The following is an 18,363-nucleotide window of genomic DNA, read 5'->3' as shown; positions in this document are numbered from 1 at the left end:
AGGGGAGGGGGGGGCTGCTGGTTTTCACCATCACCATCATCATCATCATCATCATCATCATCATCATCATCAACATCACACACACACATGTATATACAGTAAAGCAGACGAAGGGGCTGCATTTCTTCATGTTTCACTCCATCGTGGTTCATTCACATTTATCATTTCTTGGTCTCTTATCGATTACATCATAGTCGGTGCTGTCGTTTGCATATTTCATCATATCATGACGTCATCATTTGAGGAAGTTAAACTCGCTTCACCTTTTTTCCTGGAAGATCAAGCTCCAATCAAAGAAAAAAAAAAAAGACTCTCCAGGATTATATTCAACTTTTTCCTTCTGGTTTTTTTTTTTCCTCCACTATAACTCGACATGGAAAAGTAGTTAAAGAAGCGAAAAGGAAAGTCTGCAGCCGGTCGCTGGTGATTGCAACAAAAAGTTAGAGAAAACGCAGAGTGTATTTAGATGCTGCGGCCAATAAAAGTAAGACACGAGAGGTGGAAAGTTTACGAAAAAACAGACATCCAGAGAACAAGAATAAGAAATACAGAAATACAGGTAATAAAGACAAGAAGAAGAGACATAAAGAGAGAGAGAGAGAGAATGAAGAGAAAGAAAACAAAGTATAATTTAAATAGAGAGACTGAATGAAAAGCGAGACCAGAGGCGACAGAGAGAGCAACAGGGAGTGTGTGTGTGTGTGTGTGTGTGTGTGTGTGTGTGTGTGTGTGTGTGTGTGTGTGTTGCTGACAGAACTGATATTCCTCTCGTCAGTCGTGCTGGAAATGTCATCAGTTACAGCGTCAGCCAGCCGGCGGCTGCACACCCTCTAATGTAGACTCTAATGAGAAGAGACAGGCCCCAAATAATAACAACCAACCACCTCCACCGCAGCTCACGGGGAGGCTGCTGCAGCTGCCTGTGTCATCAGACACACTCAGCTACACGCTGGCTGGTAGTCTTCTCGTTTGTTTAGACGTCCGCCGCGCAGATGTTGATGAACTTTGTTTTTCTGGTGGTTTTTAAACTGTGTTTGCAGGAGTAGATTAGAACAAATCCAAGCAAGGTAACGGCGATATGTGATTTCTGAGGCGACGTTTCTTCTCGTTTGTTTGTGTCAAATTGTGTTAGATTGTGTTCTTGCTTTTATTTGACGGTTAAGCTGCTTATACGCCAAGACAAGCTGTTGCAAAACCAGTAGTGTTGTTCACATACCTGCCTGTGTATTCAATAAAGCTCACAAGAATATAAAGTTTATATATTAAGGACATAAACTGCATCCACCAGGAGGCTGATACTGGAACATCTTCCTGTTTAAAATGTCATAATGTAAAGTTAAACTAGTTGTTAACTTTCACATGACTCGTTTTGATCTGTCTTCTCTGTTTTAAACATCATAAAATATACTTTAGTTCCTTGAGCCTCAGAATATCTGTTGTTTGTTTTGGCAACATCCAGCCGAACAGGAAGTAGTTCACAAGCAGCTCAGACAGGAGTTTTATACTCCTGATAAGTTTTGAAACCGCAAGAGAAGTTTACTGATTTCAATCTCAAGAATATAGAGAATAGCTTTACATAACGCCCTCTCTCTCTCTCTCTGTCACAGACACCGGTACTTGCTCTCTCGCTCTCCCTCGCTCTCCCTCGCTCTCTCGCTGTGTTTATTATCTGTGTGATGCTCCTCAGACTCCGGCTTCTAGCTTCACCGTGGCTAACGTTATATTAGCTCCTCTGTTTAAGCCCTCCTCCTCCTCCCAGCGTCAGTTGATTTGAACTTCGAGATTCACCCAAATATCAGATTTATTTAAAATTAAATCTGCTCACTGAGAAACTGTTTATTCTTATTTTCACCATTTGCAGGTGTTGATTACTTAAATAACTCAGTGCTCTTTAGCTGAGACTCACTGCTGGCTACAGTTTAATACCGGCACATTCATTTAGAACGACAAACAAACACCTTCGTCATAACTGTCCAGACACTAAAAGTTAATCCACAACTTCCAGTCGATCAGAATCCAATTTTCAGCGGCCATGATATAAATCCTAACATCCTCCCCCAGCTGTTCATTTAACAGCATCTCGCAGACACTGAAACCATCATCATGCACATGTGAATAAATGGTCAAAAGCAAATATACTGGTGCACGATATGACTCATCCAAACTTCATCAACAATCAGGCCTTGAATCACCGTGACAAGCAGTAAATCATCTTGTTCACATAACAAACATCCATCAAACGCTCAGTACTGAGGTTTGCTTTGATGAGACGGTGATAGAAACGTCTTATCTACAGTCGCTGTTAGATGTGAAACCCTGAAAGTGACCTTAGGATCAGTGAAGCAGTCTGTAATAATGATAGTAGAGGGAAGGATAAAGAGTCCTGTCAGACAGAGACACAACACACCTGTGAAACTGTTGCTGTAACTTGTATAAAAGTGATTTAAAGATTTAAAGATGGAAGAAACTTGAAGGAAAACATCTGTATTGATGAATCTGAGCTGACCTCTGACCTCTAACAGATCATTTTGCATTTAGCTGTTCTGATGTTTTCCTCCTTTACAACTGAACATGTGAACTAAAAGCATAAATATCTTGTTGCTTAAACTAAGACGTTGCATGTGATATCTGCACTCTGTAGCAGCTGCAGACTCTTCTTGGGGAAAAAAAGACTGAATATCATCGATATCAGAGGCGATTTAGCCGCTAATCAAATTTCAACAAATGTGCCGTTTTCAGAATTCAACTGAAATGAAACTAATAAGCTCAAGGCTTCGTCCTATAATTAAAAAATCCAAACAAGGCGACCATGATGATAATGATCAGAACAGATGTGAACGGCATCATTTATTCGACTTTGGCAACTCGTCTCTCAGCAGATGAGGCGGTGGGTCAGTGTTCATTTGGGAATGCTCGTCAATGTGGTTTAATTAGTTTTGGCAGATGAGGTCCGTTATGTTGCTTTTTACAAGGTTAAAAGGTTAAGCTTCATTTAAAATCACATTTGTGATTTTTGTGCAGATTCTGTGGCTTGAAACTGATGAATCTCCAGAAAACGAGAGCTAAGTTTTCTGTTCTCTCCTTCCCTTCCCTTCCTGCTGCTTCTTCTCTCTAGTTACGTTCATGTCCACGAACTCATCGATTCATCCCGTCATCCGTCTGTTCACTCGTCCATCGCTGCTCGTTTAACTCCCCACCTCTCTGTTCATCCCTCTGAAAACCAGGCCCTCTGTGTGAATGAGCTCCTCGCACTCTTCAGACTGTCGGTGCTGCTTTTTTGCAAATGTTCCTTTGTTGATTGAAATGTTCTGTGTGTGTGTGTGTTTGTTACCTCATTGGGACCTTTTCCACTATAAACACCCACCTTGTCGGGACCAGTAGTCCTCATGGGGACCAAAACTTGGTCCTAATAAGGCAAAACGTTATTTCTGAGGTCCTGGTTAAGGAAGTCAATGTAATGTCCTAACAAGGGTATCTGTAGCACCGTGTGTGTGTGTGTCAGTGTAATCTTATAGAGTGAAATGTGATTTATTTTGAAAGTCTTCTCAGGTTCCTCTTTTGATGATGTTTATTTGTTCGGGGAAGGTTGACTGAGCGTTGAGCTTCTACACGCTGATAAATACTCACACTGGGACCAAATCTACATCACCAGGGAGGAGTTTACCTGCCTCGCACAATAGTTGTTAAATTAATAGAAAAACCTTCTGGCATTTTATGCCTTTTATTAGATAATTGATAGAATACAGACTCTGAAGCAAACCTGTAGACCATCAGGGCGCCGCCTTACTGATGTTTTCTTAAAGCATCATCTACTGAAGTTGGAAAAATACTAAAAAAGTATAGTTTTTCAACAAAATAAATCTAAATATACTACAGTGTATTAAGCTAGGCTAAACTGTAACATTATTAATATTTAATTTTTTTTTTTTTTGAATCATAGAAGATAATATGACAGTAATTCTGTTAATGCGTTGCGCTGTATTTACTGATAAAGGCTCCGTAGATGTAACTTAGATGACCTGTGTCTCCTCAAAAATATATGTGGAGATGACAAGAACTGTAACTGGTTAGCATTTGGGCTGCAGGTAATGATTATTTTCATTATTGATTAATCTGGCCATTATTATCTTGATTAATCAATCAGCTGTTTGGCTACAAAATGTCCCAAAGCTCTTGATGACGTCTTCAAATGTCTCCTTTTGTCTTAACCAACAATCCAAAATATTCACATTTAAGAAGCTGGAACCAGAAAATTTGGACAATTTTTTTCTTTGAATGACTCCAAGAATAGTTGACGACTAATCGATTAATCAGCTGATCGTTGCAGCTCTAGTGTCTGATGCTCGCAGCAAGAAAGTTTAAAAAGAAAGGCTCAACTATCTTCTGCTTTCTAGTAGCACGTCAAACCTTCTGCTCTCCATCACAGTGAACAAAACAACATAAATACGGCGACTGCTTGACATTTGTCTCATATTCACTGATGAAACAAGACAGACCTTCCTCACTGTCACTCCGTATCAGCAGAAACATAATTAAATATAATGATAAGCAGTAGAAATGTGAAGCTGAACTATTAAAAAAAAAAAAAAAAAAGCTGTTTTTCTCACCAATTTTCAACAATCATACAGAATAAAACCCGTTGTAGAAGAAGCAGAGAGACCAATGTCACAGCCACGTTAGCGGAAAAAATGTAAATCAGGATATAACAAAGGCATTTTTTGGGAGATGTACATATCAAACATGACAGATAAATGATGTCTGTAAGCGTATCTGATGGCGGCGACTCGTGTGTTTATTCGCTGATTGGTCAGTTTTCTAGTTTTAAATGCTGCTGGAATGTTTTGACCATTTTATTTCTGAGTCTATACGTGCCGGGTGGTCGGTCTCGTCACGTGACATCAGACGCGACTGAGCTGCAGACTTCAGTGTGTTAACATGAGAATCCAACACCAGCACACACACACACACACACATAAAAACTGATAAAACTCTACTATATGAGACCAGATTTATATCTACTGTGTGGAATTTAACAAGAACTCACACACACATACACACATAAACTCAAGACAGAGGTTCTTTGTGTGTTTGCTGTTTAGCATGCCAGAGAGATAACAGGAAGGTTTTATCTGCAGGCAGGTTCCAGTTTGTTCAATCTCAGGCTTCAGTCGAGCTCCGGGGGGGGGGGGGGGGGGGCGGAGGGGGGCACGCCGGGGGTTACGGCGTCTCTTACCAACAACACAAACCGATTTTATGTGTTGAATCTGAAACACCAAACGGGATCTGCAGAATGTGAAAATGTATCCTCGGTATCTCTCTCTCGCACAAAAATAAGTTTTTACAGTCGTTTGAAGAGGAAAATACGGGTATGAGATATGATATGATAACTGTTTAATCTGCACATCGCAGGCTTTCCTTTCAAAAAAATGCCTTTTTGTTTATAAAATCTCTAAAGTTTTAAAAAGCATCTTTAACATTCAACATTTACTAACCTAAACATGATACTTTTGATAGTTGAGTCTGAAACACTAAATGCAGAATCAGATAATATAAACTTAGTAAAAAGTTTTTACAGTCACTTAAGGAAGAAAAATGTTTTGGTTATGATAAACTTTGCAGTCACTGGAATTTAACCCTTTCATGCATGAATTATGATAACCTCAGTCAGTGGTTTATTCCTCTTTAGGCATGAAAACAAATAATTCAACATGCATTTTTCAAGGAGTTTGTCCAACTTATTGGACAGATGATTAATTGTCATTTTCTCCAAACATAAAATCAATACTTGGAAATTTTAACAATTGTATTACTCCTTAAATGTTACTTGATGTTACAACATGTATTTAACTGCAAGGGTCTATTACTATTGAAGGATTAGCAAGATATTCCTCAGCCAGCAGGCGGCCATCTTGGTTTTGAGCTTTCACAGTCTATAACAGGGTTCAGCAACCTTCAGCGTACAAAGAGCCGTTTGAGTCCATTTCCCACCAAATAAAACCCACTTGGAGCCGCAGAATCTGTTTGATCCCTAAAATGACGATTACACCACTTATAGTTACATTACACTCATGAGTTTTCCGCAGCAGTTCCGAAACGGCTCTTTTTCGATCAAAGCTGAGTGTTTGTTTTGGAAATGTCTTTAAAGGTTTGATTTTTTTGTATTGTATATATTAAACAAACAGGTGAACCATTCTCATCAACAGTAAAAGCAAATAAATCTGTCCATGAAGCTTTAAAAGTTCTGTTTTCATCAGAAATTCTTTCTTTTTTTTTGATTTTTCTGTCGTTAGCCTACCGGGGGGCAGACCGTTCAAAAAATACACTTGCCTGTTGCCCGGCAACAGCCCGGCAGGTGATGTATATTTCAATCAACAAACTATTAAAACACGTTTTATTTTCATATTGCAAGATCACCTAACTCTCCAAAATAACAACTATTACATTATAATAAATAAAATAAAATAAATTTAAAATTAAATAGCCATTACTTATTGATATTTTGTTTCAAAGCCGCAGGGAGCCAGGACAGAGGATTTAAAGAGCCGCATGCGGGTTGCTGACCCCTAGTTTTATGGTTTTGAGAAATTTGTGTTGCACTTACAAAGGCTGGCCAATGAATGGCAGTGTATAGGATGACACACTAGAGTCCACTGTGTTGGCTGATGTGCAAATATACCATTAAAACCCCCATGCATATATAAGATAGTGACCACTATGCATGAAAGGGTTAATCATACAAATATTTGGCACTTTTTGTTTTTGGTAACTGTTAAATCTGCACATCTCTTTACATTAAAAAGCGCTTTTTGAGTCTATCAGTCGACATCATTACTGAAAGGCTGCTGAACTTTATAATAAAGTTTTGGTTTAGTCGGAGGTTTGGAATAATCGGGATGATTGTGTATCACATATTCCACGTTCAGGTGATCATCTGTAACTTAAAGGCTGGTGGAAAGCAGCTGATGGTGTATATATGGTGTATATGTGGTGTATATGTGTGCAGTCGTGGGGCTGTAAGGTGTTTTTTGGATAAAGGCCTCTTGCCAAACGGTGGATGTTAATGTTAATGTATGAGGCAGGAAACTGGGGGAACTGGAACGGAAGCAGACTTTCATTTGCTGCCATGAAAGTTTTATGAAAGCTCAGAGTCGGGCCGACAAGCAGCTGAGTGATGTTTTCATCGGGGAGGGGGGCGGAAAAAAAAAAAAAACCTTCTTAAATCTCTTTTTTTACCCCGAGAGATTTGCGATGCATGAAGCCGGCGGTGAGTAGATGAGAGAGTGTTTCGTCAGCCAGACTCTGAGGGGCGACTACATACACGAGTTGAAGCGGTGAAACAGGAAACTTGGCCGGGAAGCAGATGAAGGATGTTTTCAGCAGGAGAAGACTGTAGGTGATATACGTCGCTTAGGGGGTTCCTGTACGACAGAATCACTTACATGAACAATCATGTTAACTGAGGCGTTAGTCTAAAGGACGGCTTATATAAACAAAAGTGACTCAGAGTTCACAGTATTAATCAGAGACATTTTATGGACGTTTGGCTTTAGTTTTCATGTTTTACACTGAGAATTTTATGCCAAACTGAGATGTTGCTGCATCACTTAAAGCTGCTAATCAGTATTTTTATATGACTGCATAATGTGAAAGCGGTTGTTTGTCGTTAGAGATTTATCACTAACTCTACAGTTCACCCTCAGCTCTACGAAGCTCTACGTTTTACTCTACTTTGGATCGTTGTTTTGGCCCACAATGCTGCTCTTGTCAACCTGGTTTCCAGTCACAACAAGCAGCTGTTTACAATGAAACAGCTCTGATTTATCCACCGTCTGCTACCTGCTCAGCAGCTAACGGCAGACATTCGTTTCAGAGTTAAGAGACACCAAACTAGAGCGAAAAGGAGAGTGAATATTGGACTTATGTGACTCCAAATGTTTGCTGACACATTTGCCATAAAAACTTCAAAGTTCTATGTTGTATTTTCTTGTTTTGCTGCCTCCAAAGTGCCCGAAAAAAACCTTAAAAACCAGTGATTATATCTTTAAAAAACACATGGGAAGTTTTGGCATCATTACAATGTGAACAACGACTCAAGTAGGCTGATTTTTAACTAAACTCCAAATGTCACTGGGTTACTAACTGTGAATTAAAGCTGTAAAGTCGTAATAAATTAATTATTACAGCTTTAAAAAAGTACTATTACACATAGGCAGGTTTGGAATCATTACCAAGAAGAGTTAGTAATAAAAAACTCACTTTACTTTGTACCATTTGAAAGGTAATTAGTTCATTCAGTTTGTAAAAGTCCCTAAAACAAATGTGGCAGTAAAAGACTCAATTTGTGATCATTGCAGTTATAAATAAAGTTTATTGACAATACTAGTTGAAGTACTGACAGCATTAGCATCAATATAGATAACAAGATCAAGATAAAACATAAAAAAGGGGGAAAAAAAGAAATTGTTCATTCATATTTGTCTTTCTATTTATTTGTTTGTTTATTTAACAGGGACAGTGCACAATAATAAACGTTTTAGCCAAGAGGCTATTTTTCATCTGTAGACAGATGTTACAGAGTCATCCTAAAAACAGAATATGAAAATGAGATTGAAATTACAAAGTTACTGAGGTCATTTATAAACATGCAAGAACATATATAATATTAATAAAAAACACATAATTCAGGACGTCCTTAAAACATGCAACACAGAGACTCATGATACAAGATTTGCAAGACAATAAATACATGAAGATATTAATGTTAATAGAAAAGTGGATTGAATAAAACCACACTAAGCTGCTTTGTTAGACACTAACTAGAACATGCAAACCAGAAGCACCGATACAAAAAGCATAAACAGTATGTAAAATACATAAATTAGCAAAACTTTCATTACAGTTTTATTCTTTATTCTGTTGTTTTTTTAACTTGAAAAGTGAAATACATGAGGAATCTTCTGCTGTATAAATAAGCAACAATAACAAAGATGTTAAACTTCCATAAATGAGATCAGTAAGTGTGATATGAAGACTTTATTTGTGCAGTATTGTTCATATGACAGTTGAACTGGATGACTTACTGGTTTACAGAGCTTAAACCCATCACAGGACCTGGATTTGACTCCCACTAACTGTCCCTCTATCAGCTGTGATCAGAAAACCGGATCTTGATTACAACATCAGTTTCATCCGGTGTTTCTTCTTCTTCTGCTGCCGCGTTAATGTGAAAAAGACACTTCAGCTGTAAAAAAAAAAAAAAACGAAGGTTCACATATCGGCTCGTCTCGCATTATAAAAATTCCGTTTTGAGCAGCTGGTCTCAGCCGGTCAAATTGGCAGTACAAATCAAGCGCGCCTGGAGTCCTTCCAAACGTGTCGAATGCGGGCGCGGAGGTCCGTTCACTTCGAGGTCAGTGGATTAAGACTCTGAAAGCTGAATCCTCATCTGTCACCGATAGCGACAGACTGGCAGCGTGAACACACACACACACACACACACACAAATAAAACTGACTCTCTCTGGCAGAACAAAACGTAACAGGCATGAATTACACTTCCTGCGATTCACCGCTTGGCAGCAAATCTTGAAAAATTCATGAGAGCAGGAAAAAAAAAAAACCTCTCTTGATTTGTTTTTTCCTCCCATCTGTAATTTCCAACCCCCCCCCACCTCGCCCCCCCCACCCTCCTCTATCTCTGTATCTGCTGTTGAGAGCCTCGTTACCTTCCCTCCCGTCTATATCACCCTCTTTCCTTCCTCTCTTTCTCTCTCTCTGCTAAATTAAGTGCGTTTCTTAACACTGCAAGTCACTCGGCTGCCAGTATTACATTTTATCTGTATGCCTTCTTCAGAATTTACTCTCAGTATATCAGCAAAGCTCTTAAACTCTCAAACACTGAGCAGAGTTTTCGTGTTTATTGAGGCCTAAAATAAATGAGTTTGAAGTGGCGTTTTTAAGAAATTCTGCCAATTCTGCAGCTGTTTTTTACAAGAATACGGTCCTTTTTTTAGAGCTTGTGAAAGTCTTTGCTGCAGCTTTCTGGACTAGTCTGAACTTGTTGATTTGTGTCTGTATTTGTAAGTGTGTGTGTGTGTGTGTGTGTGTGTGTGTGTGTGTGTGTGTGTGTGTGTGTGTGTGTTCGCCCAGTCTCACTGTTTCTCTGTTGTTGTTTGTGTCTTCCAGTTCCTCTTCTTGTCAGAGGTGTTGCAGTGGAGAGCCCAGACCACTCCAGACCACGTCCTGTACACACTGCTCAACTCCAGGGTTAGACCTCACAGCGCGCAAACACACACACACACACACATGCTAATGTTGGGTTTTGCTGCCGACACTCAGTGGTGAAGAAGTAAAATACTTCATTATAAGTAAAAGTCCTGCATTACTGTAAGTAAAAGTATATAAGTATTGGCTGCATTGGCCTCATTTCTAGTCTTATATTTATCATTTACACTCACTGAGCACTTTATTAGGAACACCTGCACAATCTAATACAACAGCTCTGCCATAAATTCTACTTTTACAAAGCTTATACATTTTCAGTTTTTGTTGACGTTGTCAGAAATTCTACTTTATGTGTATCACCGAGGTCGTAGTGGGTTGTGGTGGTGGTGCTGGTGTACTGATATTTTGCTCCCCTCATTAACATTCATGAACGGAGCAAAATATGTGGAAAACTTTTCAATATAATGCACTCTGGTACACCACCTTTCTAACAATGTTAACAAAAGCTGAACATTTCCATAAAAAAGTTTTGTACTAGTAAAATTTATGACAGAGATGTTCAAGTGTTCCTAATAAAGTGCTCGGTGAGTGTAAATATCATTGGAATATTAATACTGATTAATTGATGTAAGTTTATTTTAGTTAATTTTAATTTATGTATAAAGTATTGATTTGGAAGTAACTAGTAATTGTAAGTGTCAGATAAATGTAGTGTAGTAGAAGTACAAAGTAGCATAAAATGGAAATACTCAAGTAAAGTACCTCAAAACTATACTTAAATACGGTAAATTACTAAATGTATGTATTTATATTCTACCACTGGCAGGACTGAGGAGACGCAGTTTCACATTGCACATGTTAATGTTCACATCAAACCAAGCTGTTTCCAGTAATTATCTGCTTTTGCTTCTATGTTTATGATCAAACTTCCCCCCTATCAGTAACTATCTAGAACTAATGACACTTATTAACACTGTAATACATTTAACTATAACTATTCAACTCTTGACTCTAAATAAGAAATCTCCTTATGTCTGTCACGTTATGTAAGAATATTTTTTTGACAAAAACCATAATTTAGCTACTTATAATAGCAAAGAACAGCAAGATAAAACTAATGTTAATGACTTGTGGGTTATAACCACTGATGCTAAAGTCACTTCTGAAGCTCAAAGTTATTAATTCAAGTCATGCTGTCTCATGATGTGAGCTTGTATAAATCTCACTATATTAAACCAAAAGTAATGAAAGAAGCAAAAAGAAAAGAACTGCCAGGATCTGTTTCCCCTGTGTGGCAACATTTGATTCATATTACAGTGTGTTTTTGCGAGACAAATAATGATTAATGTCATATTTAACAGATTGTTTGTCTGGGAGAATGCTGTTTTGGTATGAAATAGAATAGAAATTATTATAATGATGCGTTTTTATATGAGAATATGTGTGTGAACTGACACTGAATGACTTCGTTTGCATAATGGCAATATGATCCACTGGTTTGTTTACAGCTGTTCAGCACTGAGATGATGCCATGGAAAATATGACATGACATCTGCTGATTGAATGTGTCAGTCATCTCTATGTGTGTGTGTGTGTGTGTGTGTGTGTGACCTCCTCCAGGGTACGATAGCCAGCTCTCTGAATTGTGTTCAGCTCCACAAGAGAGCAGAGAAGATCGCCGGCATGCTGGCTGAACGGGGCCACCTACAGGACGGAGATCACGTCGCACTGGTCTACCCTCCAGGTAAACACTGCAGATCAGATGTTGATGGTGAAGGTTAAATGTTGATATTAAGAGTTTTAATGTATCTTGTGAAAGGAGAGCAGGAGATGCATGTAATTAAACAGCTTTGGGAGCCATGCTGATCTTATATGATGAAGATTCACTATGTGGCCAAAAGTATTTGGACACAGGATTTGGTTTTTCTTGGTTTTGGCCCCTTTGGTTTCAGTTAAAAACAACAGCGTGCAAGGATGTTTTAGACAACAATGTTCTTTCAGCTTTGTGGCCCCCACCTTCCTCCGTGCACAAAGCCAGCTCCACAAAGAACACCTCTGGGATGAACTGGAGCTCTGACTGGGAGCCAGACCTTATTACCCAACATCAGTGTAATGCTCTCGTGGCTGAATGGAAGCAAATCCCTGCAGCCAGGTGCAGACAACTGCTGGAGAGCCTGAAAGCAGAAGAGTGGAGGCTGTTATAGCAGCTGATTAATGCAAAACAATTAAACAATCACATACAGTATGGCTGTTATCTTCTATAGCGTATATATATTCAAGCTCTGGACAGCTGCAGAGATCATCTGAACTATTCTGCTGCTGGTTTTCAGTCTTTGTCATCATCATCATCATATCTTTGCCATAGTTTTATAAAGGAAATCTTACTGTAAAGTTTTTTACATTTATATGCCGATTTAAGTACCACACCAATGTTCTAGCCCATTTACTACAAATCATATATCGTTTATATAACTGCTGACCGGTTTCCAAAGTGTACCATAATCTTTTTATACAGTTTTTTATTGTGTCGCTGTTGTTGTTGTCAGGTAACTTCATTGCATCGTTGCGTTTTATGTTGCAGTTATAGAAAAGAAAATAATGAGTTCCTGCACGCTATCAGCACTAAGTTGATTGAAAACGCAACGTTTCGTCATAGACTCGTGGTTCATAGCAGAAATCATTTCCCCTACGCTCCTGTCTCTCACACTTTTTATAGTTTATAGTGCAGTTACATAAATTGATTCATCATTTTTTTTAATACTACATATAAATAAATAAAATGACGGGTATAGATCTGTTTGAAAAGTTAGTGTTACTGTCAAACTATTATGTGCTTTTGACAGAAATAAAACACTTCACACTTGAATAATAATTCATCATAAGTACCAAACAAGTTTGAAGTTACACAAACTTGATTGCCACACTGCAGTGAATGAATAGAAACTAACAATTTTAATGTTAAACGTCCATGATTTGTGCCTAATTAGCTAAAATGTGCCAAAACTTGTAACTGACATGTAAACAAAGAATGAAGAAGGACAAGACAAAGACGTTGAGAGAGAGAGAGAGAGAGAGAGAGAGAGAGAGAGAGAGAGAGAGAGAGAGAGAGAGAGAGAGCGAGCGGTTCAGTCAAGTGGTCAGATCGAAGAGAGCGCTGCGGGGGAAAATTAAGGAGAAAGAATTGTAATTTCCTTCGGAGACACGGAGTCTCACGTCCGTCACGACAGCACGGATGCAGCCGTGCGGGACCAATTCCCCCGACAAGAGGAGATTGTCTTAAAGTAGCATTCAATTAATCCCCTCCAGAGTCCGCCACCGCTCAATATTTAACCTCCTCGCTTCTGTGAGTGTGTGTGTGACTGAGTTTGATTTTTTTTTTCCCTCATCGTGTCCTTCTCAACCTTTCCCTCCTTTTCTTTATCTTCCCTTCCTTCTTCTTTGATTCTTTATTTCCTGTTTTCCTGCCTCCTCTTCCTCTCCTTTATATTACTCCTCTCCCTGCTCCTTCTTTCTTTCCTCCAGGTATCGACCTCATCGTGGCGTTTTACGGCTGCCTTTACGCCGGTTGCGTGCCGATCACAGTGCGACCGCCTCACCCGCAGAACATCGCCACCACGCTGCCCACCGTCAAGATGATCGTGGAGGTAAAATTGAACTCTTGACATCCCTTAATTCTCTGATCATCTAGTTGCATCATAGTCATCCTCATCTCGTTTCCTGTCTGCTCTCACCTGTCTTCTGTCTAATGAAGTAAAAAAATCCCTCCTGAAAATACTAAATAATTAGCTGAGCTTTGAAATATCCAGAAACCACCTGACAGTGATTCCCTAATTAATTTCTTCATGATCAGTCACCTTCATCTCACACAGAGACTGTAGAAAAAGCATAAAAAGGAGGCAAAGCTTTACTGATTATTCGCAGCACAGAAAACTTTCTCCATCCGTCTCTTTAAATGTTGAATTGGAGCTTAAAGGGGACATATTCTGCTTTTTCTGGTCATTTTTTCTACTGTTATGATATCGGATGTCTATTAAACATGGTCAAAGGTCCAAAACTTATGGTGAATGTATGTAAAAATGCTCCCTGCAAGTCCCCGTCAAGTTACTTCCTCCTCGTGATGACATCAGCTCGTCATACGAGCCCACAACTAGCCGTCTATAGGAAGCCGTTTATTGCTACGGTTGTTCTACGGATATTTGAGAAGTGAAAATCGACTACTATTGTTTGTTTACATAGCCTCTGGAACCTCTGGAAGTTGCTCATCAGCTGACTTCTGGCCAATCAGAACAGAGCAGGCTCATCAGGAGGCGGGGCCTTAAAGAGACAGGAGCTAAAACGGCCTGTTTCATTCAGAGGCTGAACTGAGGGGAGCATAAAGGGCCAGTATAAGATAAATAAAGAGTTTTTTTAACTGTAAATCATGCAAAGATGTTGCAATAGAGCCCCAGAATATAAATACAGACCTGTAAATATGCATGATACGTCTCCTTTAAAAACATGAATGGAAATGTCATAATGTTAAACAAACATCTAAGTGTTGCATAAACATCGGCTGCAGGGAGAAGTTGACATATCGGTGAAGAGGAGATGCAACACTTGGTTATGAAAACAAGGAGGTTGCAGAATCTGCTTCAAGTAATTATTGATGTAAATTATTATTATTTTTTGCTAAAGATTAGTTTAGAAGAAATGGAAGCAGGTTTTATGTTTGTGCAGAGGAGTCATTCATTCATTCATGAGTAGTTTATAAAAATTCACATTGATTCACATTTCTTTTGCTCTTTGCGCAACATTTGGATGAAAAAAACAACTTGAGTCCAAACTGTTAAATCATCTATTATGAGCCAGTTTTGTGAGTGTTGAAGATATTGTAATATGCACATTATCTTCTATTTAATCTTTTAAAAGAGTTGTGAAAGTGAGAAATTTACATTTTTGAGTTAAGTTTGAGTTTATCCTCATCAGCCTACTCCTCCCTGACTAAATTAAGACGTGGAAGTTTAGATATGTTGACGTAACTGATCATATTTGGAGAAGAAATAACTTAATTATTCATTATCTGATAATCTAAGAGCATCGAATCCTGTCACTGGTTTGGTTTTAAAGGCAGCTCACATCCAGACTGAAGCCGTCCTGCCTTGTCGAATCCTCTTTGGCAAACAGTCATTTCACTAATCAGCCAAATAGAAGACAGAGTGAGGGAGCAAAGGAGTCCACAGCTCGCAGAAACTGGGAAAACAGCCAGCGGTCTGGAAAAAAAAAACCAGTGAATAAATGAATGTGAGTCGTGAATAAAGACGAGACTCGTTCATCTTTCAACAGAGCTGGCTGGCGGCGGGGAGGAGGGGGGGGGGCGACGCTGGAGGTCAGAGCCGCAGCTTCTCCGTTGTAAATCTGTGTTTGAGGGAGAGATTTTATGTGACTCTCATTGTTTCACGCTGCTGCTGGATAACACATGTATGATGTAACGTAAAGCAACGCAGCGTTTCATACTGATGCTTCTAGTCGGATTTAAGCCGTCCGTCCTCGTGCAGGTGAGCCGGTCGGTGTGCGTGATGACCACACAGCTCATCTCTAAACTGCTGAGGTCGAAGGAAGCTTCTGCAGCCGTAGACGTCCGAACCTGGCCGCCCGTCCTGGACACAGGTACGAACACGCACGCACACACGCACACACACACACACACACACACACACACACACACACACACACACACACACACACACACACACACACACACAGGATCTCACAAAGACAGATATTCAGATAAACTGTAAAATGTTTTGGTGTTATTATTGCTGGAAAAAAGGCTCATCGCTTATTAACTATAAAGATTGTAAATTGTTGCTTTAGGGCTGCAATTAACGATTATTTTATTATCGAATAATCTGCCAGTTAATTTTCATGGAGTTAAATGATGGCCAAAGGCTTTTTTAATTTGAATGACAAAATTGTAAACAGAAAGCTAAAATCTGAATCTGAAAACTGAAGTATTGATCTCGAACCCTGAAATAATGTAGTGTATGGAAATGTAACTTTGATCATTTTGATATAAATGTATGTATACATTTATATTTCATTTCATTAATTCACCACAATTTCATTATTAATACAAAAGAATTCAAAAAGTAAATCAAATCACATTTGAATTGAAATGATTATTTATACTTTTGTTATGTTTTTTTTACAGTTTCAGAGCTTTTTGTTTACAATTTTGTCTTTTGTCAATTGATAAAACATTTGGCCCTTATTTACCTCTGTGATTTTCTGGATTAACCGTTTGGTCTATAAAATGTCAGAAAATAGTGAAAAATTTGCTTTACAGTTTAACAGATGTCTTTTTCTGTCCCAAAGATATTCAGTTTACTATCGTATGACAAAGAAAAGCATTAAATCCTCACATCTGAGAAGTTGAAAACAGCCATTTTTTTTGTCATTTTTGTGTAAAATGATGATTATACCGATTAATGGACTAATCATTGCAGCTCTATATTGCTTTCCTGTTTCTAAAACGTTTTATTAAAATTAAGGAAAAAAGAAAACTCATGAATTTGATAACTTGTGACAGAGAGCATCTCAAACTGGTTAAACTGGTGATGTTCAGATTGTTTGATTAACATGTGATCTGTGGGAACACAGTGCAAAACTGCCAAAACAACAAGAACCAACAAAAATAAAGATAAAAAGTTTAAAAAATCAGAAAAAACACCAAATATTCAACACTTATTTAATAAAACAGGAAATATCAAGGATTCTAGTAAAAGTTTCAATCAGTTGTCTTTTCTTAAGTCTTATGCTGAACATTATTCTGATAATAATGTTATAATAATAATAATAATACTTTACTGAGTATTGAAGCAGCGGTCATGTGATTAGGTAGATTTTTTTTCTTTTTAGATGATTTGCCAAAGAAGAAACCTCCTCTGCTGTATAAACCATCAAACCCCGACACCCTGGCCTACCTGGACTTCAGCGTCTCCACCACCGGCATGCTCGCTGGAGTCAAGGTGTGTACGGCACACACACACACACACACATACACACACACACACACACACACACACACACATCTCATCTCATAGAAACAGTACACAGAAGGGTTAATCAGTGACATCATATTTTGGTTATTTGTTCATGATGTTATTAAAGACCCATTTTTTTGGATTTTAGGGAAGTTTGAGAAGTTTGTTTCCAGGTGAACTTTAGCTGGAGGCCCAAACAGGCTCCATAACAGGAGGAGCTATGAATAGTGTATAAAATGATGTTCTGTGATTCTGCATTAGGTTTTTATTCCAGGATCAAAGCCTCGGTTTGCTCTGTGTCACACTTGATGCACAGTAAACCTGCTCACATTGAACTCTGTGTGTTTTTTGAGTCTGAATATATCTGAGTCTTTTTGAGTTTTTTAAAATGTTGTTGGACATCCTGAAGATTTATTGGCCTGTCTGAGGATTTTCCACCACAAATGTTTTTACTCTGTCACTCTGAACACTTGACACAGACATAAACGATCCCTGGAGGAATAATCTCATGATCCTTTGACTTTTCATCTCCCATCAACAGGTCAATATATCCACTGTCTAACACTTCAGTTCATGACATGACCTTTAAAACTAATGATCAAATTCCTGTCAGTCTCAGCTAAATCAGGCAGGCAGCTGTTTCAGTGGAACTTTAAACAGCTTTAAGAGCCAGATGTTTCCCTCTGGAGTCGATAGGGAACGAAAAATAGAGCTGAATATCGGATTTATCTTCACCAGGTGGACAGAAACACGACTCCAAACGAATGATAATGTCGCTCCGTAACTGTTTGCTAACAAGTTTCAACATATCAACTCGGATTAAACTTGTTTCCGCTGCTCGCAAGTGGACAAAAAAATAAATTATTGCAGGTTTAACAAGTGATTGATCAGCTGTGAAATGATGCTCCACTGCTGGCTATTGTGTATAATGATCACACCACCATTTACTGTTGCTAGGAGATTTAGCTTATAATAAAAATGAGAAGAAAGAAAAAGAAAAACTACCACAAAAGCCTCATTAATGAACACTTGGAAGGAAACAATGTCTGCATATTTCCTCATGTGGTGCTAAATTGCCCGTCTAATCATTGTGTATTTCTAGTTAATCGTTCTATTTT

At 38.6% G+C, this 18,363-nt stretch overlaps 1 protein-coding gene across 13 annotated transcripts in view; it reads left to right on the top strand.

The window, feature by feature from the left end:
* The window catches only part of LOC137194624 (disco-interacting protein 2 homolog C), a 240,339-nt gene that overhangs the window by 206,949 nt on the left and 15,027 nt on the right, over positions 1 to 18,363 (top strand). For all 13 annotated transcript variants that reach the window (XM_067606715.1, XM_067606706.1, XM_067606704.1 and 10 more), the window contains 5 exons: positions 10,185 to 10,265; positions 11,844 to 11,967; positions 13,746 to 13,867; positions 15,758 to 15,869; positions 17,121 to 17,230. In XM_067606715.1, the coding sequence (XP_067462816.1) occupies positions 10,185 to 10,265; positions 11,844 to 11,967; positions 13,746 to 13,867; positions 15,758 to 15,869; positions 17,121 to 17,230 (549 nt within the window). The remainder of the gene's footprint in view (positions 1 to 10,184; positions 10,266 to 11,843; positions 11,968 to 13,745; positions 13,868 to 15,757; positions 15,870 to 17,120; positions 17,231 to 18,363) is intronic.

Source organism: Thunnus thynnus, chromosome 12 (genome assembly GCF_963924715.1).
Source record: "Thunnus thynnus chromosome 12, fThuThy2.1, whole genome shotgun sequence".
NCBI classification, from domain to species: domain Eukaryota; kingdom Metazoa; phylum Chordata; class Actinopteri; order Scombriformes; family Scombridae; genus Thunnus; species Thunnus thynnus.
The sequence above is the reverse complement of the archived record's forward strand: the minus strand, read 5'-3'. Positions and strand labels throughout refer to the sequence as shown.